The sequence below is a fragment of the Gasterosteus aculeatus genome, chromosome 7 (genome assembly GCF_964276395.1).
Source record: "Gasterosteus aculeatus chromosome 7, fGasAcu3.hap1.1, whole genome shotgun sequence".
In the NCBI taxonomy this organism is placed as follows: domain Eukaryota; kingdom Metazoa; phylum Chordata; class Actinopteri; order Perciformes; family Gasterosteidae; genus Gasterosteus; species Gasterosteus aculeatus.
The window spans coordinates 867782-890072 of NC_135694.1; the positions used below are offsets into that span (position 1 = coordinate 867782).

At 47.4% G+C, this 22291-nt stretch overlaps 5 protein-coding genes and 1 long non-coding RNA gene across 7 annotated transcripts; 3 read left to right on the forward strand and 3 right to left on the reverse strand.

Annotated features, from left to right (window-relative positions):
- The first annotated feature begins 2880 nt into the window (after positions 1-2880).
- On the forward strand, positions 2881-4683 carry LOC120821688 (ladderlectin). Its single transcript, XM_040180575.2, has 6 exons — positions 2881-3151; positions 3256-3291; positions 3474-3580; positions 3718-3852; positions 4143-4254; positions 4357-4683. Exons 1-6 carry the CDS (start codon positions 3091-3093, stop codon positions 4422-4424), a joined length of 519 nt encoding a protein of 172 aa, XP_040036509.2. The 5' UTR covers positions 2881-3090; the 3' UTR covers positions 4425-4683.
- A 157-nt stretch (positions 4684-4840) lies between these two features.
- LOC144410431 (uncharacterized) lies at positions 4841-6013 on the reverse strand. The gene is made up of 4 exons (XM_078107438.1): positions 5993-6013; positions 5494-5718; positions 5349-5417; positions 4841-5258 (listed from the first exon to the last, which is right to left on the reverse strand). Exons 1-4 carry the CDS (start codon positions 6011-6013, stop codon positions 5193-5195), a joined length of 381 nt encoding a protein of 126 aa, XP_077963564.1. The 3' UTR covers positions 4841-5192.
- A 111-nt stretch (positions 6014-6124) lies between these two features.
- Positions 6125-9494, reverse strand: LOC120821689 (coronin-2A-like). Its single transcript, XM_040180576.2, has 10 exons — positions 9197-9494; positions 8607-8723; positions 8382-8531; positions 7957-8157; positions 7770-7886; positions 7516-7620; positions 7300-7396; positions 6624-6739; positions 6439-6529; positions 6125-6366 (listed from the first exon to the last, which is right to left on the reverse strand). The coding sequence occupies exons 1-10, from the start codon at positions 9422-9424 to the stop codon at positions 6152-6154; spliced, it is 1437 nt and encodes a 478-aa protein (XP_040036510.2). The 5' UTR covers positions 9425-9494; the 3' UTR covers positions 6125-6151.
- Positions 9495-13481: 3987 nt separating this feature from the next.
- On the forward strand, positions 13482-15849 carry LOC120821693 (ladderlectin). Its single transcript, XM_040180590.2, has 6 exons — positions 13482-13606; positions 13875-13973; positions 14182-14291; positions 14541-14675; positions 14780-14883; positions 15027-15849. The coding sequence occupies exons 2-5, from the start codon at positions 13913-13915 to the stop codon at positions 14852-14854; spliced, it is 381 nt and encodes a 126-aa protein (XP_040036524.2). The 5' UTR covers positions 13482-13606; positions 13875-13912; the 3' UTR covers positions 14855-14883; positions 15027-15849.
- Positions 15850-16427: 578 nt separating this feature from the next.
- LOC144410284 (uncharacterized) lies at positions 16428-21012 on the forward strand. Its single transcript, XR_013468238.1, has 3 exons — positions 16428-16651; positions 19848-19910; positions 20003-21012. It is a non-coding gene; the product is annotated as an uncharacterized LOC144410284 (long non-coding RNA).
- LOC120821694 (uncharacterized) lies at positions 17035-22146 on the reverse strand. Of its 2 annotated transcripts, XM_078106015.1 has the most exons (9): positions 21845-22146; positions 21674-21773; positions 19469-19534; positions 19044-19144; positions 18403-18669; positions 18221-18308; positions 18034-18138; positions 17316-17465; positions 17035-17228 (listed from the first exon to the last, which is right to left on the reverse strand). In XM_078106015.1, exons 2-9 carry the CDS (start codon positions 21717-21719, stop codon positions 17128-17130), a joined length of 924 nt encoding a protein of 307 aa, XP_077962141.1. In that variant the 5' UTR covers positions 21720-21773; positions 21845-22146; the 3' UTR covers positions 17035-17127. The 2 variants fall into 2 exon arrangements, with proteins under 2 accessions (XP_077962141.1, XP_077962142.1); XM_078106016.1 differs by lacking the exons at positions 21674-21773; positions 21845-22146 and adding an exon at positions 20063-20204.
- Positions 22147-22291: the final 145 nt, after the last annotated feature.

The window sequence follows — 22291 nt, forward strand, 5'->3', positions numbered from 1 at the left end:
ATTGCAGAACACATTTAGTGCCACAGTTTAAAAGTTACAGCAGGCTGAATACAATCAGCAATCAAATGTATTTAAATGTATGAATCTGTACTTCATAAGGCGTCTCCTTAAATCATTACAACCAGTCAGGATCATCTGCAAAACGCCTCAACGTGCATTTCTTATCCTTCTATTGGTCTTTGAGCTGGAATTCATACAATATATAATATGCATGTCTTATTATATTACTGGCGCTCTACTGGAGGGCAGCGTTATTACACATGTTATAGTTAACAAGCCGTGTGCATCTGTGTGTGTCTCTTTGTTAAACGTGTCGCCCCCAACGAAGACAGCAGCGTCACATTCAAAGACGAGTCTGGAAGCGAATCGTTAAAGCTGATTCCTGCCATGAAAAGGAGACGATTCACATCTATTACACGTCACATGTTCTTCCTCAGTCGTCTCATCGATGATCAGAAAGACGTCGGACTGACTCATCAGTGTAATCCGACCTGGTGGGTCGAGCCGCCTCCAGTACAATAAATATGTTCTACTTTCTTCCGCTGTCAGTCAGACACTGTTGTCCAAATGGACGGTATACATTGACTGTGCAGATGTGGTGACAGATGCTTCAAAATAAAAGGATTGAAGAGGAAATACAAATGTGCAGAGCCCCCCATCGTCATTCCACCACAAAGCTTCCCTGCAGCGTCTTTTATCCTCCCCGGTGCACTTTAGCCAGAGGCCTTCAAGTGGAATTACTGTATTACACTTGTTTCCCAGTGCTGAACGTCAGCGGGCGAAACCAGAGTCACGTGTTCAAAACTCTGACTCACATCTGCACAGCAACAGTCACCTGAGCTCAACCGCTCACATCACCTGCACAACTCACTGCAAGCAACACAACTCTCAACACAAACAGGCTCAGTGCAGCAAACACTGAGGACACACACTGTCACTCACAACACACACCGTCACTCACAACACACACTGTCACTCACAACACACACTGTCACTCACACACTGAGAGTAAAAACACACAAAATACTCACTGTTCATCTTTACACTTTGAACCGTTTCAGTGACGTCATACAAAGTAAGATTTTCTTTCACGTGATTTATTACATTTTTAGAACATAACAATTCTTTAAGGTAAATGAAAATTAGCCGTTTGCTTCAATCGTCTGTAGTAATTTACAGAATTACAGTAATGAGAAAAAGATAGAACGTAAAAGTACAGACTGTAATGTGAACAAACTGAGGGCTGATCCTGCCTCTCATCAGGACACAGGTTCTCATCACCATCACATCTCATGTTCTCTCTCCATCAACCTGGGGAAGAACCTTCTGGAAGCCTCGTCCATCCCTGGCCGTCCTCTGGACTCGTGTCCTCACATCCAGCTTCCATAAGAGACATCTGGTCATGTGGGTGGAGACCAAACACCTTCCACCTCCAGGCAGAGAGAAACTCCTCTCACCTGTTTGTGTGATGGAGAAGGTGGATGTTTGCAGATCGGGTTCCACCCTCAACGCTCTCAGCGAGAGACGTGGTTCCCCACATGGTCCATAAGTGAAGCCTTATTCCATCTGAAGTAACAGCTTTGTCTTCTTTGTCTCCACCAACCCGTCTTCCTTCTTCCATTCTGAGCTCTACCTGTATATACTGTAATACATACATATATATATATATATGTAATACTGTAATATATATGTGTGTGTGTGTGTGTGTGTGTGTGTAGCAACCCAAAAAAACCTGTAATTATTACTATTACAGCACATTTCCAAATGCAGAAGTCTTGCGGCATAACGGCGGTTAGAAGGTGTCATTTAGAGAGTCTTTCTTTATCTTGTGTTGATCAAACAAACAGAAAGGCCTCCATCATGACTGTCACGTCTCGCCGCCGGTATCTCGCCGCCTCAGAGCGCCTCGAGAGCCACAAGGTCCTTTCAAAGGCGACGAAAGAGAAGTGGAGCTACGCCTTCATCGGACTCCACCTGTTAATCTCCACCACCATCGAACTGCAGCAGCTTCGGCCGTGAAGAACATCCTGTTTTTGGTTCCACATTCAGATCAGCAGAACGTCCCCACGAACGTCCCCACGTAATGTCTTTGTCTCTTACGGCTTCGTACTCGTCTCTGTCGGGACGAGGCAGGACTCAAACGCAGCGTCGACTTTCACAGAAGGCCTAGGGGCAGAAAACGGAGACGGGAACCAGGGACACTCAGGGACGGACTTCCAGACATTCAACAAGGAACAATGAAGCCACGAGTGACAAGAGACACACGGCTTAAATACACCAGGGAGGTGCAGGTGATTGGACACGGGTGGAAACAACCAGACAATCACAGGGGACGACAGGACAAGGCAGGAAGTTACCCGGGAGACGAGAGGCAGGAAACTAAAAAATAAGAATGGAAACAAACCCAAAGCGTGACATGTTTTGTGCAGAAAATATAAACGATTTGGCATAAAATTGTTTATTGTGGCTTTAATGCACAAAATGAGTGCACATATGAACAAACACGTCTTCTTAGTAGCAGCGAGACGCTTTGACACGCGCCGTGTCTCTATCAGTGTTGTGCACGCGGGAGCAGTGTGTGTGTGTGTGTGTGTGTGTGTGTAGGACGGCGGACGTGTTGTTGTGCGATGCCGCGCGGGACAACAAGACGGCGTGGTAGTTGTTAAAAGGACAAAGTCTTCAGTGTCTCTGTTGGACCGTCCGGACCGAAGGGACACGTTTGACTGGATGTGGGAGACAAGTTGTCCTCCATTGGGGTGCGTCCACGTGTCGGCCTGCTGTCAGTGAGCCCAGCGGCGTCCAGCTGTGTGCGTGTTGTCTGCACCTCAGCAGCGTGTGTCGTGTCTGAGTCGCACATCTGTCCTCACTTCCCTCTTCTGCGAGAGATGAGGAGATAACGGAGCGTATTTATGTCTTCCTCTCGTCCTCCACCTCATCGCGGGGACGGCTGATTGACAGGCGTCAGTGTCCTCGCCCTCCTTTGACTTTACGGTCTGTCCGTCCGTACGCGTCTCCGTCCTCTTCACGAGTGTAATCTGTCCTCTTATTACAGGCGGTCTTCATCTCCAGCATCTGCATCATCTCGTCACCATGAAGCTGCTGACTCAGACTGTCCTTCTGTGTGCCGTCATGGTTCTGACCGGAGCGGCTGGTGAGTAGTAGTAGTAGTAGTAGTAGTAGTATCGGCTACGTGTCCGTTTATTGTCTTTAAATAGCAACAACCCAGGTCAATAACTGCAACGACAAACTCCCCAGCTCTGCAGGAGGAAACGCCCGGACAAGAACCCAGAGGTGAGTCGTCTCTTACATTTTAACGAGATGTTCATCTACCAAAATCTGCAGGAAATCTCTGCCGAATGCAAAAAGACGAGACGCTAGTTGTATCGTATTGTGTTGCATTCCGTTAAATCACGATACAGAGAGTAACATTGGTAGTGTCCCGCGTGACGCCTGGACTCCACATGTCTCTGCAGAGCGCCACCTGGTCAAGAGGTCCACGTACTGCTGCGCCGGCTGGTTCCCGTTCCACGGGCGCTGTTTCCGTTACAACCCGACAGCGTTGTCGTGGGCGGCGGCCGAGGTAACGCTGCTGCTCTGATTGGACGCGCGCAGGCGACTCAGCAGCTTTCGCTCACGTTGGAGACAAATTGGACACAGACGTTCGTTTGTGGACACTTTTTGACTGTCCTTCTTGCTTTGTCGACGTGCGTCCTGCAGAGGAGCTGCCAGGCCCTGGGGGGGAACCTGGCGTCCATTCACAACCTGCTGGAGTACCACGCCGTCCAGTACGTGGTCATGAGGGCCTGTCACCGCAACAGACCCACATGGGTCGGAGGCTCCGACGCACAGGAGGTATTTCGTCCGTCGCTCAGAAACATCGCACACAGAATACAGCCAAGCAAACACCAGTTTGTCTTTATTTCACCTCGTGTTTCCTGTCATTTTCTATCTGATATCAGAAGATCTTCATATCCGACCTTTTTCCTCCCTTAAATTGCTCTTTCCATTTTCACATACTTTCATTACTGTTTATCGCTGCAACGAATGAAATGCTCCTGGGGAGACGAGTTGAGGCTTAGCTTAACTAACCGGATCTCACCTTGAAGGACTTTTACCTGCTTACTTGCTGCGGTTTCTCTCAGGAGAAGAAATGGCTGTGGACCGATGGTTCTCCGTTCGACTACGTCTTCTGGTCCGCTGGGGAGCCCAACAACCACGGCGGCAAGCAGCATTGCTTACGCATGAACCACGGCGGTACGAGCTGGCTGAAGATGAGGCCCATCCCTGTATTCCGTCTTGGTGGCGTATAAGCGAGTCGTTGATGGGTTTCCCTCCTCCGTGTGTGTCTGCCTGCAGGCGATCTGGCCTGGGATGACGTGCAGTGTTGGGTCAAGGCCCCGTCTGTCTGCGCCAAGAGGTCCTGATGCCTGGACTGACGTGAGGCCTCCCGGCCAGGACGGAGGCTTCCAAACACACCTGGTTTCATTCGTAACTCTTCTTTTCTACCGCTGTAACGCTACTTAAGGAACGACGCGACACGTGACGTGAGCTGGATGGTGTCTGAGGCCTCGAGCCTCCACAAGGGTGGTTCATGGGAAGAATGCTTATAGCACGACCTCACATGTGTTCTACATGTGTAAGCTGTCCTTCTTTCTGCCTTAATAAAAAGCTCAAGCATTGAAACCAGCTGGTCTGTCGTTCATCTCGACGCATCTTTACTCTTTGCACGTCGAACACTTCGACCTAGAACGGTGAATCATGGTTCCTGTGGGATGTAGATCATCCTCATGTCACGTTTACAGCTTCTGTGTTAGCGGCCAAGTCAGGAAGTGACCATATTAGGACTTACAGCTGCCAATCAGCACGTATACATATTTATTGTTGGTTATATGTATTTAAGCAGGTTTAATAGATATATTTAATACACACTACAGCCCTTTAGAATAGTAAATACTTCATTCTCTAAAGTCTCATTGTCTCATTCCTTCTGGTCAAATGAAGAAACGTAACGTCGGCACGTTACACAAGTAAACTGCTTTTCACCACTAATGCTTCAGACATGAAATGCAGTATTAATGTATCAGTATTACTCGGGTTCTGCCAACAGGCATCAGTTCATCGAGGTGTCACATGTGTTCCCCTGAAGGCGTCTGATTGGTTCAGGACAGCAGCGTGAGAGCTGATTGGTTGGATCAGAAGGTGGCCCTCATGTGGTTTCTGGTGTTTTTCATGTCCAGCTCCAACTGATCGATCCTCACCTGCACAACACAAACGATTCCGAAAATAGTGATACTTTAAATCTTATAAGTTTGGGCCTAATTGTTGCGTGTGCGTGTTTGGATACTCACGTCTTTGGCGTCGAGTTGCTCTCTCAGGCTTCGGATCTCGTCTTGCTGCCTGTAAAAAGCCTTCAGCAGCTGAAATGAAAGAAACTGGTTTGTTGGCCGGAACAAACAGCCAATCAGGGGCCAGGCCGCCGTGCCGGGGCCTCACCTCGCCCTCTGTAGGAGGCGGCGGCCCCTCGGCGGGTTCACGGCAGTGGGGAGTACAGCAGGACGTCCACAGCGGGATCTGGGTGTCGTCCGGCTGCCAGCCCGACAGCGCGCTCACCTCCCCGGGGTATTTGGTGTCCTGGTAGGCCAGCTGCTCCTCCAGGAAGGCCTCACGAGAAAGGACCAGCTGGTCACCACGGCAGGAACGAAAGACAGGTGGACAAAGCTTGGAGACAAGGCCAGTTTACTGTAAAAGTCTGAAATATCGTCTTCAATTCAATCGCAGAGGTTTTCACCCTGTGAAGAACTGGGCAGCGGTTCTACTTTGGAACGCACCACTTATTTATTTATCACAGTTTACACAGAGATAAAAAAAAGGAAGCAACGTAACTGCTGCTGACTCAGGGAGTCCGTGGAGTCTGTGGCCACAAAGGCATAAAAAGCTGTGTTTACTTCGGCCTCTGCAATGCGCAGTTAACACAGTTGGCTGTGATGGTTACGGGCTGAGACCCTGAAGGCATCGCAGGTACTAACTTCATCTAAACGTGGCCGACTGTAACGGTAGAAAACAGCGGAACTCCGATACTGAAAGAAAACATTTTCTATTAAGTATTTATTTTGTGTACTGAGCTCAAAGTTCACTAAGACACCCGGCGGTCTTAGTGATCTGTTGGCATCACGCTGCCAACTGCTTGATTCTGGAGAAGTTCTACCTCCTCCACGATGTCCAGGTTGGACCCGGTCACTGCTCCAACTGCCAGATTCACCCGGAGCCTGGGGGGGCTCGTCTGCCTCACCAGCCCTCGCTCAGCAGGGGTCTCTGGGTAAGGGTTGGCTATTCGGGTCCCGGGGTTCAACGACATCAGCACCGGGCCTGAAGGGGACGCACGAGTGAGGTAATGGTAGCGTATCGTTTCGGCACATCAGACCCTCGCACATCACTGACTTCTGTTGACGCCCTGCAGCCACTCTTGAGCCGTCATGGCCGCCTGGTCTCCGGCTGTCATTGGGTACAGATCCTCCTGGAAAACATCTGCCTGAAAGGACGTTGGGAAACACTGCAGCTGGTTCCTGTCTTCATCATACGCGAATGGCGACGATGGGAGAGGTCGTGTGAACGCGTTCGCTCACGTCTTTTCTGGGTACGATCATCGACAGTGGTTCCACCAGGTCGTTAACGGCGATGAGCCGGTAAAAGCGGAAAACTTCACAGGCCCTCACGTCCAGGCCGCGCTTTGGCATCACCCCTAGAGTGGAGTAACAGGTCAAAGGTCGAGCAATCTAGAGAAATCTATCTACAATCTAGAACTGGCCCCGCTGACATTTGTGCGCTGAAATAGTGTTTTTTACAGCCAGCTGAAAGGAGGAAACAACGTTTTAGGACCTTCGTAGTAAACAGTAACCTGGGAGCACAGAACTGGTTCCATTGACAAATGAAGGATGGGAAACGGATCTCTTGCTCAACGGATGGATTCAACATGTAGAAACACGCCTCCATGTTCGCAATGATGTTACCAATTAGCTTCCAAATTGTTATTTGAAATGGATCATTTTATGACAAAGGTGATGTGATGTCTTGAGCTTGTGTTTATTCTTTCAAATTGAGGCCGTGATATTTATTGCACTGCAGGTTTGGTAATGAAACCTCGGTGCTTGGTCAGGAGCATCGTCACCACAGATGAACCAACTGACTTTGAGCCCAAGGAACCTGGATGTGAGATGCTGACTCACTTCAGGGTGATGACACTCAGTCCGCAGCGCATCAAGGCCTAAGATATACAGGATGGAAACGACGCGTTGGTCTCACCGAGTCCTTTCTGTGGCAGCAGAGACCTGTACTCCGACAGGAAGCTGATGTACGGTTTGTGGGGGCTCAGCTCGTAGTACCGGATGTTCCCATCCCCCTGAATCGTTCCGACAGATTAAGAGCATCAACAGCAAAACCTTCGACTGCAACAAATCAACTGCAGCGAACAAATCCAGGGGTTCTGGGTAGACGTGTTGCTTGTGTGGGTTGTGTGACCTTTCCTGCCAAGTAGAGCATGCGTGTGTCCGGGTCGTAGAACGGGAAGAGGACTCCAGCTGATCCGTCCAGGTCTTCTTCATACAGCGGCTCAGATAAATCAGCCTGTGGATGATGAAACAATGTAGTGCCATTTATTTCATCTGTGGAGCACAATGCAGGATGCTGTACCTCAGGACACCTGCTGACCTGCTCACTCCATTTAAGTGAGTGGCTCTCTATTGGAATCGCTGGCTTTGATGTTTGAGACTCACCGGGTCCCAGAGGACGACCTGTCTGTGGTTCCAAGGTGAGCTGCCTGTTGACAGAAGCATCTTCAACCCTCCGATGAATAAGACTTTGCTCGCTCTGTGAGACTTGCTGCTGGACACCTGTGAGAACATGATTGCAAATGTGCTTTTTTTCACACCTGGAGACAAGATAAATACCTCAAACACACACCTGTAGGATCCTTCCTGTCCGAGGGTCCAGGACTCTGACCCGTCTGTCTTTGGACGCGACCGCCAGCCTGCTGCCGTCAGTGTTGAAGCTGACCGACAGCAGCAGAGCATCAGAGGGGTAGCGGTGGTGGATGGGCATCAGAACCACCTGGACCGGGTACCTGAGCACTGAGGCTACCTGGGACACATCCCAGAGGAGGACCTGGGGCAAAGACAGAGACAACGCAGGGCTGTTGATGAATGACTACCGGAGTGGGTCGCCGGGTCAGTGAGGCCTCACAAACCGGGCTGCTCACATGCTACCAGAGGGGGGGGGGGCCCGCTCAAAGAGACTACCTAGCGTGTCCTCTGGCGCCACCAGGAGGACGCTCAGGGGGCAATCGTGGTCTTTGACTGAGGCGGCCACTGACCAATGAGGATCCTCACCTTGTAGTCGTAGGCGGAGCTTAGCAGCAGATTCTGAGCTGTCGGGTGCCACTCAACAAGCGCCACCCGCCTGGAGTGACCAATCAGAGTCTTCCTGGCCTTGGTGAGGTTCTGCTGGACGCCACAGACCGGGATGTCCCAGATCTTCACCTGCACACAGACGGTGCGGACGGTTCACTATACTTGTGCACGTTTCAGCTCACAAAGCGCTGGCATGGCGCTTACGGTGCAGTCCTCTGAGCAGGAGGCGATGCAGTGATCGTCGAACGGGTTCCACTTGACGTCCAGGACCCTCCCACTGTGACCGCACACCCTCGGGTGCTGAGGGTCCACCCTTCCTGTCTGAGACAACAAGTTCAATTCTATTGGGTCAAAGCTAACAAACAAAACTGTTTAACTGTTTAAACAGTTTTAGCCTCAGACCACATCAATAGCGACGCATGAGATTAAATTGTTGCACTATTGACTAATTATCCTTTTAGTTTCATTCATAAATGCAATTTTAATTCACTGAAAGTAAGTGAACTATTTCACTATGTAACTATTTCAGTGACATTTGGAAACACGGCTAAAGATGAAGTCTGGAGACTTTTGTCCCCTACGGTCGTAGGAAAGTCGTTTTGTGTCACTTTCAAATTTAGTTTTGTCAAAATTTATTTGTGACAGATTATCAATTTAATTCAGTCTGCAGGAATACAGGACTACGTATCGCGTCCACAAAGGCAGCGCTGGTCTTTTACATGTTCTGGGTCTTTTTACATGACTTGTCGACAGTGAGTCGCGTGTCTTCTAGCTGGAGACGGAGGCCCACGCACATGATGGATGGGCAGCACCAGAAAGGACCCGCCCCCGGCGCACTCCGTCACCACGGCGATGAAGCAGGGGTTGGCCGAGCAGTGGTGGTTGTCGTGGACGCTGCGGGTGACGGGCACCCCGGCGTAGCTGTGCTCCTTGGTGGACGGCTTCCCAAAGACGTGACGGAACTTCGAGCAGCGGAAAGACGAACGCAGCGACATCTGGAGGACGGAGAGGTCAAAGGTCATCCAGCTTCAGGAGCAGGTCGATCATCAGCTAGATTCGGAAGACGGAATTATGAACATTATGTATGTGTGTGTGTGTATGTGTGTGTGTGTGTGTGTGTGTGTGTGTGTGTGTGTGAGCTCTTCAGCAACCTTTTATTCAGCCTAATCAATAATGCAATCAGCTGGTTCCTAATCATCAATAATCTATTCATTTCTTCAATAACTGAACATCTTAATCATTCACACACACTGAAGTGATGTCGGGCTTATCAATGATTCATCGGTTACAAACAGACTTCCTGTTGTTCCTCCTGACCTTTGACCTTTGCGCGGCTAGAAGAGATCAGCTTACAGAGGAGGAGGAGGAGGAGGAGGAGGAGGAGGAGGAGGAGGAGGAGGAGGAGGAAGAGAAACGTAGTCACATCGTCATCAAGCTGCATGAATTCATACCAGTAGTCGGTCATGTATGTACATAAAGAGCTGTACACATTAGAGGTACTTTATGGAGTACTCACTTCCCTGGTAGAGGTAGTAAATGTCCTTTTTATTATTATTATTATTTATTTTACATTTATTCCCAAACTACTGGTTCTGGTTACTTTTAAGATGTTCAATTAACAAAAGGAGATACAGTCATAACGAATAACATCCTTTTTCAAATAATATATATAATATATATTAATACTCATCAGAGGAGGAGATGGACACCACATTGGTGCGCTAAGCTAGCTAACTGCTGCTAGCATTAAGAAAGCTAACAGCTGGCGCCGCGTGTTCTTCATCACACATGAAGCACAGAAAATCAACCAGCTGTTCTGCACGAATCACACAGCAAAGGTTCTGTGGCATTTCTGATTAATATCAACTGTCACACATCCGTCACAAAGTCCCCACAAACCACAAGATGAACACAGGGATCTTACCTCTGGAGGAGTGTGTGAGTTCTCTTCTGCTGTTGTGATGATCACCTCCACCTGTGTGTGTGTGCGTGTGTGTGTGTGTGTGTGTGTGCGTGTGTGTGTGTGTGTGTGTGTGTGTGTGTGTGTGTGTGTGTGTGTGTGTGTGATCCATGACGTCTCGCCTCTCCTTCCACATTAGCAAAGCTTTTTATGCACAACTGGTCACGCACAAACATCCCTGCACATCCGATACTACACACACACACACACACACACACACACACACACACACACACTGTGTGTAATGTTCTGATGGAAACACGTTTTATGCTCATGTAACTGTTGAGCTTTTGTTCAGTAACATCCAAACGTTCAGGTGTTTCACTGCTGTGACTTTGACATTGTTTCTTACACCATTCAGCTGTTGTGTCTCCAGATGTGCGTAACTTTACTAAACATCTGTATTGTGTGATTTATGGAGTAAATCAGAGAGACGTCCATGATTCCTCACTGAATTGTCATGATGACAGTGCTCTGATGTCATGGGCTGTGATTGACAGGGCGGTGGTCCCGGGGGGGGATTGTCAGACCCTCGAGCTGAGAGGGAGGTTCAGAAGGGGGCTGTTCTCATGTGCAGGGGTTATTATGGCGTCCAGATGAGTCCAGATGTTGTCCCTGGTGGAGGTCCATGAGAGGTCACCATGACTGGAAGGAACCCTGTAGGAACCAGACGGGTCCACTGTCCACATCACAGAAGTTCACCTCAGTGTTGGAAATTAAATACATTTACTGCAGTTTTCTGTTTATTTACAGTACTGGGTTCATTTCAATTACCTTTTTTTAAATTTCTATTTACGTTTTTAGCTACTTTATGCTAAATCTCAGAGAGAATTACATAGATTTAACTATTAACTAAAGTTTTATAAATGAATAAATGACGTATTTTATAGATAAAACTAGCAAGAAATGTAAAACGTTTTATATTTGAGCTTGACAGTAAAAACATTAACTGATTCTTCTCAAGCGGTCTGGTCTGTATATTTACTACTTCCCTTTTTTTTAGATAAACTTAGTTAGATCTGAGCATTTTTTTAAGACTATTCTATTATAAAATAAGGTTTAACACTTTATTTTTAATGCTAGGAAGAAAAAGTGTTGACTTTCTTTATCCAAAGAGGAAATACAAGAATGAATAAATGAAACTAAAATATAAAGGAAAGATACAAACATGGTTTTCATTCTGTCGCTACTTTTTTAGTCGTCATTATAACTGAATATGTGTATTTTTAAATGTTACTTGTAACTTGTACCAATGTTGTAAAAGAACAAGTCTTTAATTCCACTGACGTGTTTCAGGTGTAAAAGAGAGACTCACGGCTCCCTCTGCCGGCACACAGCAGACATGATCTCTGTGAGCTTCTCATGTCTGCTGTCATCTTTACATCTTCACCTTTTGTTTTCTACTGTTACTATTTGATTTAGTGCCAAATAGTTAGTTTATATTTTCAATTGCGTTGCCACGTGTACACGGAGCATTACACATGGTGACAATACATTGATGAAAGCTACATAAGAAATTATTAAATAGGAAGGACAACAGAAACAAAACGTCAGTGATCAATTCCACCACATTCTGATCACATGATCACGCACACGCTGATCATCATGTATATTTTATGTATATTTGCTGTGTTTGTTGGTTTTTCCACAAATATATTGAATTCTTCTTGGAATATTCTTGTGTTTTAAGGTGAAGCTGCTGCTGTTATATGTTTATATATGTTATATATATGTTATATATATGTTTATATATGTTATATATGTTATATATATGTTTATATATGTTATATATATGTTTATATATCTTATATATGTTATATATATGTTTATATATCTTATATATGTTATATATATGTTTATATATCTTATATATGTTATATATATGTTTATATATCTTATATATGTTATATATATGTTTATATATCTTATATATGTTTATATATGTTTATATATCTTATATATGTTATATATATGTTTATATATCTTATATATGTTATATATATGTTTATATATCTTATATATGTTATATATATGTTTATATATCTTATATATGTTATATATATGTTTATATATCTTATATATGTTATATATATGTTTTTTCATTTTTTTCATTTTTTGGGGAGTTTTTCCTGTGCCGATGGTGGGTTTCGGGGCAGAGGATGTCGTATGTGTACAGACTGTAAAGCCCTCTGAGGCAAATTTGTAATTTGCGATTCTGGGCTATACAAAATAAAATGACTTGACTTGACTTGATATATCTTATATATGTTATATATATGTTTATATATCTTATATATGTTATATATATGTTTATATATCTTATATATGTTATATATATGTTTATATATCTTATATATGTTTATATATGTTTATATATGTTATATATATGTTTATATATGTATATATATGTTATATATCTCATATATGTTTATATATATATCGTTGTGCTGCAGACAGAGGACGGGGGAAACTAAAGCTATACGGACGCGGGAGTGAGGACAGGAAACACATAATCCAGATAATCCAGTTCCAGCAGCGTTGAGGAGTTCAGGGTCTCGTTCCTAACCGCTGTGAAGGCATCGAACCGCCCTCATCTCCAGTCACTAATGAGCGCTGGTCTTTGGCGAGAAGCCGGTCCAGAACAAGTTGAATATCTTTCATCTTCTCACTCGTTTGATACTTTTTAACGGCAGATGTTTTGGCCCCCGTAGATGAATAAAGGTAAATGTTTCTCCAGCCGGAGCCGACTCTCGTAGGTTATCTGGGCCTCTGAGTGTCCTTCAGCTTGACGTGAGGCATTCAAATGCTCATTCAATATTTGAGCGGTTCGCAGACCCGAGGCGACGTCACTCAGCGGGTCTCATCTCCATACTCGGACCCTGAAGTCTGCAAACGAAAGGGGGTCCGTTTATTCTGCTTGTGGAGACACATCCGGGTCACAGACCCGAACTGTGCAAACAGACAAATGCACTCACGTCAATTCACTGTCACTTTCATCCAATTTGCAGAATTGTTGCTGAATCGCCCTCAGGAGCATCAGTGACTGAGGACGGAACCTTTAAACAACCTAAACAAATGTCTGTCAGTCAGTTACGCCCCAAGACTCGGTTGGTGTTTGTTCTCACAACGATCCCTCTGAGGACGTGGACGTGTCCCCGGGACATCAGGGGGGAGGATAAGAGTCAGAGGAAGATCCACCTGAACGTCAGACGGAGGAGCAGCGAGAGGCCAGAGCACATCTGGGGTGAGCTTCCTTCTCTCAGAACCAGATGACTCACGGTGTGTGAAGTCCGACGCTGGTAACGGTGGTATAAACGCAACAAGGTCCTTTATCTTCTATGAGGTAACAGTTGGAGGGTGTCAGCCTCTCGGACCAATCGTATCGTATCGTATCGTTCCCTTGAATCTCGAGCTGAGCAGGGAGGTATGAGGAGCTTCTCCAACCCCGGTGCACCATCCGTACGCGTCTCCGTCCTCTTCACGAGTGTCAGTAATCCGTCCTCTTATTACAGCTGGTCTTCATCTCCAGCTTCTGCATCATCTCGTCACCATGAAGACGCTGACTCTGACTGTCCTTCTGTGTGCCGTCATGACGCTGACCAGGGCGGCTGGTGAGTATCGCATGCAGTAACGGCTACGTGTCCGCTTATTGTCTTTGAATACAACAGCAGCAGCATTAGATTAGATTTTGCTCCATCGATATTACTTGGATTCACTTCGTCGCGTAATGACGTAACACGTTGTTTTGCATTGCGTCATAGTATTTAGCTACTATCAGTTTCATACAGTAATAGAAATGAAAAAGTGTGTTTATCTCAGCAGAGCGTCATCTGGTCAGGACGTCTTCATCGTGTCCCCGCGGTTGGACTAAGACGGCTGGACGCTGTTTCCGTGACATTCCGACCGCGGCGTCCGGGGCTCAGGCTCAGGTACCGTTGATGAGAGCGTATGCAGATGACTCGTTTCTGTACATGTTAAAGACATGAAGCCAAATTAACATCAGCAATGGAAACATTCTTTGGGTGGAAGAGAACTAAAGGTCCACCAGGTGTCTTTATACGGCTCAGAGGGTTCAGACTCCTTTTACACGTGTGGACACTAAATGTGAAACACTGATTCTGAAGCACTTTGGTTCATCCTCTCAATATGTACCTGCCGCACACGTCTGTCTCCTGTAGAGAGGCTGTCTTTCCCTGTGGGGACACCTCACGTCCGCTCACAGCGTCCAGGAGTACCAGGACATTCAGACGACTGTCTTTAGCTCCCGTTCCCGACATCCAGCAACACGGACTGGAGGCTCTCATGCACGAGAGGTAATATATATTATTTGCATGTTTCCCTTATTCCATCCTGTATTATTATTATATATATATATATATATATACTACTTCATACTCAACCCTATTTTGTCCTCCAGGAGGCGCTGTGGTTCTGGAGCGATGGGACTTATTTGGACCACCCGATCTGGGCCCCCGGAGAGACGATCAACTAGACGGCATCCAGCACTGCATCCAAATGGAGGTAAGAGGACGTCTTTCTGTGTCTCCCTTTCCTCTCAGACCAGGTGATGCAGCACAACACACAGTGTGACACCGCATGCGTCCACACAACGCTTTCATTGGTCTGTGTTCAATTGACTAGCTCACCTTTCTGTTTTTGTACAGACGGGAAGACCTGAGACAACAATTACTGCTCGGATGAACTTCCGTCTGTCTGTCCAAGAGACCCTGACCCCTGGACTGATGTGAGGCCCCCTGTGGCCCCTGACCAGGACGAAGGCTTCCAAACACATCTGGTTTCATTCAAATCTTTTCTTTTCTACCGCTGTGGTCTATATAGAGTGGTTTATATAGAGTGGTCTATATAGAGTGGTTTATATAGAGTGGTTTATATAGAGTGGTCTATATAGAGTGCTTTATATAGAGTGCTTTATATAGAGTGGTTTATATAGAGTGGTTTATATAGAGTGGTTTATATAGAGTGGTCTATATAGAGTGGTTTATATAGAGTGGTTTATATAGAGTGGTCTATATAGAGTGGTTTATATAGAGTGGTTTATATAGAGTGGTTTATATAGAGTGCTTTATATAGAGTGGTTTATATAGAGTGGTTTATATAGAGTGGTTTATATAGAGTGGTCTATATAGAGTGGTTTATATAGAGTGGTTTATATAGAGTGGTCTATATAGAGTGGTTTATATAGAGTGGTTTATATAGAGTGGTTTATATAGAGTGGTTTATATAGAGTGGTCTATATAGAGTGGTTTATATAGAGTGGTCTATATAGAGTGGTTTATATAGAGTGGTCTATATAGAGTGGTTTATATAGAGTGGTTTATATAGAGTGGTCTATATAGAGTGGTCTATATAGAGTGGTTTATATAGAGTGGTTTATATAGAGTGGTTTATATAGCACAACCTCACATATATTCTACATGTATAACCTGTCCTTCTTTATGCATTAATAAAAAGCTCAAGCATTGAAACAAGCTGAAACAAGTCTGTCGTTCATCTCTACGCATCTTTACTCTTTGCACCCCAAAGGTCTCTAATTAAAACACTCAATATGTGTCACAATTTGTGTTTTAGAGATAAACTTATAATAATATCGTGTATGATGTGCTTACTTTCAACAGGTTTTGATTTATTTGTCTATTTATTTTAAATGTTTCTGCATCCCGTGTCCGCGGGAGGAGGAGGGTGATTATCCTGTGCACAATTAATACATTACAATAAATAAAATACATAAGGGAGGTAGTATATCTCATTAAAGATCAGATCAGTTTAGCTCTGCTTTGTGCGAAGTTCAGGGCCGTTCCAAGAACCGGGAAATTACAGATGCAAATCGCTCAAACAGGAAGTGCGAAAGAGATGCTTTGATCCATTTTGCTGACCCGACCCCAGAGAAGAGAGGACGTCGTGATAAAACGTATGGAGGTCAAAGTGAATTGTTTCTCGTGTCTATATTCCATGTTGTAATGTACTAAACTTCACCTTCTCGCAGCGACGCTTCAACAGCAGAATGAAAAACACGGGATTTCTGCATCGTCCTTTAACGCAACAGCAGTGCGACCCCCACTAACCAGGAAGTCTTCTCGCCGTGTTGGTCTGCAGGTTTTCATGTTTCCCCGTGAGAACCTCCTCGGTGAACCTCCTCACGGAGCCAGTTCAGACCCAGTGGGCCTTCCGTGGGGAGCGTAGACGAGCTAACGCTAGCTAGCTCTGCTAGCGGTAGCTCCACCGGAAGTGTGATGTTTGAGATGCTTTTATCACCTTCGAATCTCCCCAGGTAATTACCAGTATTACAGGTACACATGCTGTAGTCAATACGGAGTACTGTGTGTTACTTTGTGGGATACTTTTAGTACACATTCGATTTTTTTTCTCTCTGAGAAATATTTTATTTTGAAAGATGACCGGATTCTCTCTCAACCAGCTGAAGCTTATTCAGCTTGACCGAGTTCAGACACGTCCACTCGTACCACACACACCTGTAACGTGTACTAAGCCTTCACGAGGTCTCATTGTTCATGTGACCCCCCCTGTAAGTCCTGACCAGAGACACAGCAAGTAGGTTTGGAGACCACCTGAAGGTAGGAGAACCGTTGGAGGAGGGAGGTTCCTGGCAGTCTACTGAGCAGCTGTTGTAAGAAATAAACGGAGAAAGACGTATTTGACTCCGAGCTTTTATTCTTATTTACCGGTTGTCTGCAAAATCTTCCACAACTTTAGAGCGACTGCTCACAGACGCAGTGGCGGGTTCTTCTACTGGATGTGCAGGGACGTGCAGGACGATGAGGCGGATGACGAGGAGAAGGCCACCTCGTCGAGGTTGATTTCAACTAACGGGTCCCGGGAGCAGGCGGCTGCGGGAGAAGACGGAGACGTGTGAGATTCACCGACTCCCAAGATGTGGATCTGATGAACGGCAAGGAGCGCCTGAGTGTTCTCACCGGGGTTGTTCTCGTTCTCCTGCTCCTCCCCAACAGCATCGAAGAAGATGTCGGTCATGATCTCCAGGCTGTACGGCGAGGGGGCGCCGGGGGGGTCGGCGCCGGTGGGCGGGGTCTCCGGCCCGCTGGCGTCCGGCTCTCCTGGTGGGACTGGACGAGCAGAGGAAGAGAAGGAGGGTGAGGAGAGGATGTTCTCCAGCTGTTGGTGGCCATGACGATGGGAAGTGAGCGAGGACTCCAATGCACTTTGAAGTTGTTTCGGTAGTCAAGACGACGGCATCGACACTTAACCACGAACCCAGAGGTTTATGCTACGATCTGCTGGTTTGACCCGGCGGACGCTTAAAAAGCGCTCTGTGACTACGCGTGGGAGATCTGCTCTCCATCTCATCATCTCAACATCTCCTCAACATCTCAACATCTCCTCATCATCTCAACATCTCCTCATCATCTCAACATCTCCTCATCATCTCAACATCTCAACATCTCATCATCTCAACATCTCCTCAACATCTCAACATCTCAACATCTCATCATCTGAACATCTCCTCAACATCTCCTCATCATCTCAACATCTCCTCAACATCTGAACATCTCATCATCTCATCATCTCAACCGGAGGCTCCTTAAAGGAACCATTCGGGCCAAATGTTCTGCTCGGTTTCGTTCACGGCGCCGATAACCGGTGAGAACGCGTGAGGACCAGCTGGAGATGTACCGCTCCCTCCGTCGGAGCGCCGCTCCTCCGCCTGCCGGGTGGAGCCGTTGGACACAGCGGGAGGTGAGAGGTCGCCGGCGGTCTCTCTGCTAGCAGGCGGTCGATCTGAGACACACACACACACACACGTCAGGTATAACCACACACTCACAGCTGTTAAAGGAGACCGAGGACGCACTCAACGCACCCAGGTCGCTCAGGTGGACGCGCTCGAAGGTGCCGACGGGTTGGTTGGGACGGCCGGCGGGAGCCGAGTGGAGGTCGAACGAGTACGTCTGGACAGACAGACGGGAACAGCGGCTCAGGTGGGGGGGCGTTAAGGTGGAATGAGGAGGGGGGGGTTAAGGTGGAATGGGGGGGGGGGGTTACCTGGGAGGCTCTCCTGAGGAAGTAGAGGATCACAGACAGAACGATGATCACCAGGACGATCAAGCCGAGGACCACGTAGCCTGCAGTCCCCTGCGTTCTGTCAACGCTGGTACTGACGCCGGTACTGACGCCGGTACTGACGCCGGTACTGACGCCGGTTCTGACGCCGGTTCTGACGGCGGTACTGACGGGGGTCAGCGGGGGCGCCGTGCTGGTGACGGTGTCCTCTGTCGAGTTGTTTGAAACGTCTTTTCGTCCTTCTGGAGTCTGTAGAAGATTGTTGAAGCTGATGAAGTGGCACCTTGTACTAAAGGTAGAAGCTCGCTGTAAACAGCAGAACAACGTCCAGGAACAAAGTACATAAGTACACGAGTTAAGATTCATCAGACTGATAAACGTTACCTGCTGTTGCTCGTTCTTCTTTAGTGGAACATGTTATATCGTAAATCTTACCCCAGGTCAGATAAATGTAATGATGTAAACATGTATGTGGGAAGTATTGGAAAATGGTAATACTCCATCTAAGTACTGGTAGTAATATTATGTAGTTCTTTTCCATCGTTCTCCAGTTTGCCAACAAACCAGCTGTAATCGATGCGTGTCCATGTTTCTTGAGCCTGTGTGATGTAGACGGCGGTTACCGTGGAGACCCCTGTGTCCCGGTCCGATCGATTGGCGGCTGTTTGAGTCGCCGGCGGGCCGCTGGTCTCGCGTGGCGACGGACTCGAGGCGTCCGGAGCACCTGGGAGAGACGTGAGGGACCACAGAGTCAGCAGGGACAGGAAGTGGTGCAACGAGACGCGGCGCCGCCCGGCGGGGTCCAGGACTCCGTGGGCCGGGAGCCGGTTCCTCGTGCTCTTTGGTGCCTCTTTCCGTCCTGTGCGTTTACCGTCGCCATCTTGGTGCGGGCGGAGCTGAGTAAGCTAACGCTAGCGCCGCTTCTCAGCTAACGCTAACGCTAGCGCCGCTTCTCAGGACCAGAGCTTCAGACTTGAGAACGGCCTGAAGTTAGCGACGTCTCGTTGTGAAGCCTTCAGAACCAACCCTGACCCACGAACAAACGTACCTGTCGCATCGCCTGCAGAAACAGACGTGACGTTTTCTCCTCTGGAAATTGAAGAAATCGATAAAACTGAAACGTAAAGAGCGAACGATGAGGAGAGGAACACCAAACTAAAGTGTGAATAAACAACCAGAACAAAATAAAGATCTAAAGTAATTCTATACACTTCATTCTATTTTTATCTCCGACCTTTGACCTCTGTCACCTGCCTGCTGGACACTGAAGGTCGACCACTGATGTCATCGGGTTCGTTGTATAGTTTAACACTTGATACCATATTTAAAGTCTTTCTGCACTAATCTGATTATTGCTTTTATTGAGTGACTTTAAAGAGAAATTATGGTTGAAAATCCATAACTGACTTTCTAATTTCCCCGCTCAGATCAGAGCTCCCGCTACTTCCTGCTTGTGTCGACGGCTCTTCGGTCCTCGAATGAACCTCCAGGTAGATTTGAGACTAAATCAGATGTGACTTTAGCTGAGCGAGATCACGGGTTCACGTTTAATCACTGAACCACAGCTGTTCTTATCTGACAGAACGCAACGAACAGCCAGCGTTCAACACGTGAGGCGGAAACACGTTTGCTGTGAACTCACCGAGAAAAGCCAGCAGAGCCGCCGAGCCGTTCATGGCGCCGGATTCACTTCTCTGCCTGAACATCTGCTTAAAGGCGCTGGGTGCTCCTCCGAGGGCCCTCTTCCTCTTCCTCTTCCTCCCCTCTCACTTCGTTATGAGCTCTCTCTCTCTCTCTCTCTCTCTCTCTCTCTCTCTCTCTCAGCCCCCCCCCTCTTATTGTGTCCGTCATCACACCTCTTCTAGCATAGAAGCACCACGGTAGCACTACCTCCACCCGCCCGGCAGGTCGGCATGGTGAAGACGGGCGTGGAGGCCACCGGGTGGAGGTCGGGTGGGTGGATGAGTCAAACAAACACGGGACTTCCCGTAACAACGCGCGGATGAGGGGAGCATCTAGAACCCGCTGCTGCCCCTCCACCCAGTTGGGTGGAATAACGTGACCTTTGGGATGACCTTTGGGATGACCCGGGGCACGCAGACGAGCTGCGACGGTCCAGCGCATGAATCTAGAATGATGGTGTTCAGGTGTCCACACATCGTTATTAACCGTTCCTCTCTACCCCCCTCTCACCATGTAGACCCCCCCCCCTCTCACCATGTAGACCCCCCCCTCTCTCGGTTTCTGTGAGCGTTCAGGAAGTGATCGACCGCAGCGCTGCCTCCACATCGACACAGGATGCTCGCTCTGTTTTCTGCTTCCCGCCTCCGTCGGGTCGAACCGCGGCGCTCAAACTGCATCTCGCACGCCAACCGCCGCAAGAATGCCTGACTGAAACATCAGAGCGGACACACGCGATGCTTTGTTCCATTGTTATCATCTAACAGAAGCTTCAGACGTTCTTCTGAAACTGTCAATTTAGATAAATGTAGTGAATTAAACACAATAATGATAATTTAATCAACACCAGAGTTCGAGAACCGAAAACAAACTGTTCTTTTGAAATCCACAATAAAACATAAGCTTTGTTGTTAAGAATTCTATCAAGCTTCATTAATGAAACATTCTTTCTATCGGAGGCCCGATACCCAGCGTACCCGAGTGACTCGTATTCATCCGACTCGTATTCATCCGACTCGTATTCATCCGACTCGTATTCATCCGACTCGTAGTCCTCTGACTCGTATTCATCCGACTCGTAGTCCTCTGACTCGTAGTCCTCTGACTCGTATTCATCTGACTCGTAGTCATCTGACTCGTAGTCCTCTGACTCGTAGTCCTCTGACTCGTAGTCCTCTGACTCGTAGTCATCCGACTCGTAGTCCTCTGACTCGTAGTCCTCTGACTCGTAGTCCTCTGACTCGTAGTCCTCTGACTCGTAGTCCTCTGACTCGTATTCGTAGTAGCCTAAATGAGGCTTCATCTAAAGGGCACATGGGTCAATTTAATCTACCGACACAAACAGTCAAATAAACACCTAAATGTTTCTTTTGTTTCCGTCCACCAGACGTGTGAGATGGGACAGAATCTCAACCAGTGGAGAACTGGTTACTGGTTACTGGTTACTGGTGACTGGTTACAGTAAGTCACCGGCAGAGTTCTTTTACAAGAGAAGTGAAATGTGTTTTGAAGAAAAGACCTCATTGACGTCGGAATGTTCTTCCCTGATCGGATCAGATCTACGGTGACTCACCGACAGCCCACACCAGCAGGTGCACCTTCATCGCCATCCTCTTCATCACCTCCTGTCCTCCTCTTCGCCACCAGACGTCTGGCACCTCGTCGCTGTCAGGCTGGCGACACAGGAAGTGGAGATGTGTGATGGAGGTGTGAGAGCACAGCTGATGTTTGAAATGTTCTTCACCTCGTCCACAGCAGCCGAGTGTCTTCAAGGAGCTTATGCGTGTCAGGAAGTAGGAGGAACACGTGAAGGAGAACTTCCCCCTTCAGTTCGTCACAGTGGAGATGCGAGGTCTTCAGAGGATGGGATCCTCACACGTTGAGGAACCCGCCCAGATTCCTGCAGCGTGAAAATAACAACAAACAAAACAAGACACAAACGCGTCTGCAAAATACTCTCTCAAAATCTATTTCACCTTCTTGGCAAAGCAAAGCGAGGAGGCTTCCCCAGCAGGGGGCGCCGGCGCCGTGGCAACCCGCCGTCACATTACACACACGTTAAAATACTCCCTTTTATTCTTCTCTGTTCAGAGGAAAACTGTTTTCTGCTGGATTTGCTCAACGGTTTGCAGATTTCTCACCCGACATGAACGCAGCACGATGCGTTCATGCTCCGTAAAAAACACACCTC

What these genes read in the sequence shown, in the direction of transcription:
- LOC120821688 (XM_040180575.2), top strand. Translation starts at nt 3,091, where the DNA reads ATGAAGCTGCTGACTCAGACTGTCCTTCTGTGTGCCGTCATGGTTCTG. An exon ending in GGTTCTGACCGGAGCGGCTG is followed by an intron (nt 3,152 to 3,255) that starts GTGAGTAGTAGT and finishes CAAACTCCCCAG; the next exon opens with CTCTGCAGGAGGAAACGCCC. An exon ending in GCCCGGACAAGAACCCAGAG is followed by an intron (nt 3,292 to 3,473) that starts GTGAGTCGTCTC and finishes ATGTCTCTGCAG; the next exon opens with AGCGCCACCTGGTCAAGAGG.
- LOC144410431 (XM_078107438.1), bottom strand. Translation starts at nt 6,013, where the DNA reads ATGCCTTCAGGGTCTCAGCCC. An exon ending in CGCCTCCTACAGAGGGCGAG is followed by an intron (nt 5,418 to 5,493) that starts GTGAGGCCCCGG and finishes CTTTCATTTCAG; the next exon opens with CTGCTGAAGGCTTTTTACAG. An exon ending in AGCAACTCGACGCCAAAGAC is followed by an intron (nt 5,259 to 5,348) that starts GTGAGTATCCAA and finishes TGTGTTGTGCAG; the next exon opens with GTGAGGATCGATCAGTTGGA.
- LOC120821689 (XM_040180576.2), bottom strand. Translation starts at nt 9,424, where the DNA reads ATGACCTTTGACCTCTCCGTCCTCCAGATGTCGCTGCGTTCGTCTTTC. An exon ending in GCTGCCACAGAAAGGACTCG is followed by an intron (nt 6,740 to 7,299) that starts GTGAGACCAACG and finishes ACTCCACTCTAG; the next exon opens with GGGTGATGCCAAAGCGCGGC. An exon ending in GCTGCAGGGCGTCAACAGAA is followed by an intron (nt 6,367 to 6,438) that starts GTCAGTGATGTG and finishes CGTCCCCTTCAG; the next exon opens with GCCCGGTGCTGATGTCGTTG.
- LOC120821693 (XM_040180590.2), top strand. Translation starts at nt 13,913, where the DNA reads ATGAAGACGCTGACTCTGACTGTCCTTCTGTGTGCCGTCATGACGCTG. An exon ending in GACGCTGACCAGGGCGGCTG is followed by an intron (nt 13,974 to 14,181) that starts GTGAGTATCGCA and finishes TGTTTATCTCAG; the next exon opens with CAGAGCGTCATCTGGTCAGG. An exon ending in CGTCCGGGGCTCAGGCTCAG is followed by an intron (nt 14,292 to 14,540) that starts GTACCGTTGATG and finishes TGTCTCCTGTAG; the next exon opens with AGAGGCTGTCTTTCCCTGTG.
- LOC120821694 (XM_078106016.1), bottom strand. Translation starts at nt 20,126, where the DNA reads ATGTTCAGGCAGAGAAGTGAATCCGGCGCCATGAACGGCTCGGCGGCT. An exon ending in GGGACACAGGGGTCTCCACG is followed by an intron (nt 18,670 to 19,043) that starts GTAACCGCCGTC and finishes AATCTTCTACAG; the next exon opens with ACTCCAGAAGGACGAAAAGA. An exon ending in GCGCTCCGACGGAGGGAGCG is followed by an intron (nt 17,466 to 18,033) that starts GTACATCTCCAG and finishes CTGCTCGTCCAG; the next exon opens with TCCCACCAGGAGAGCCGGAC.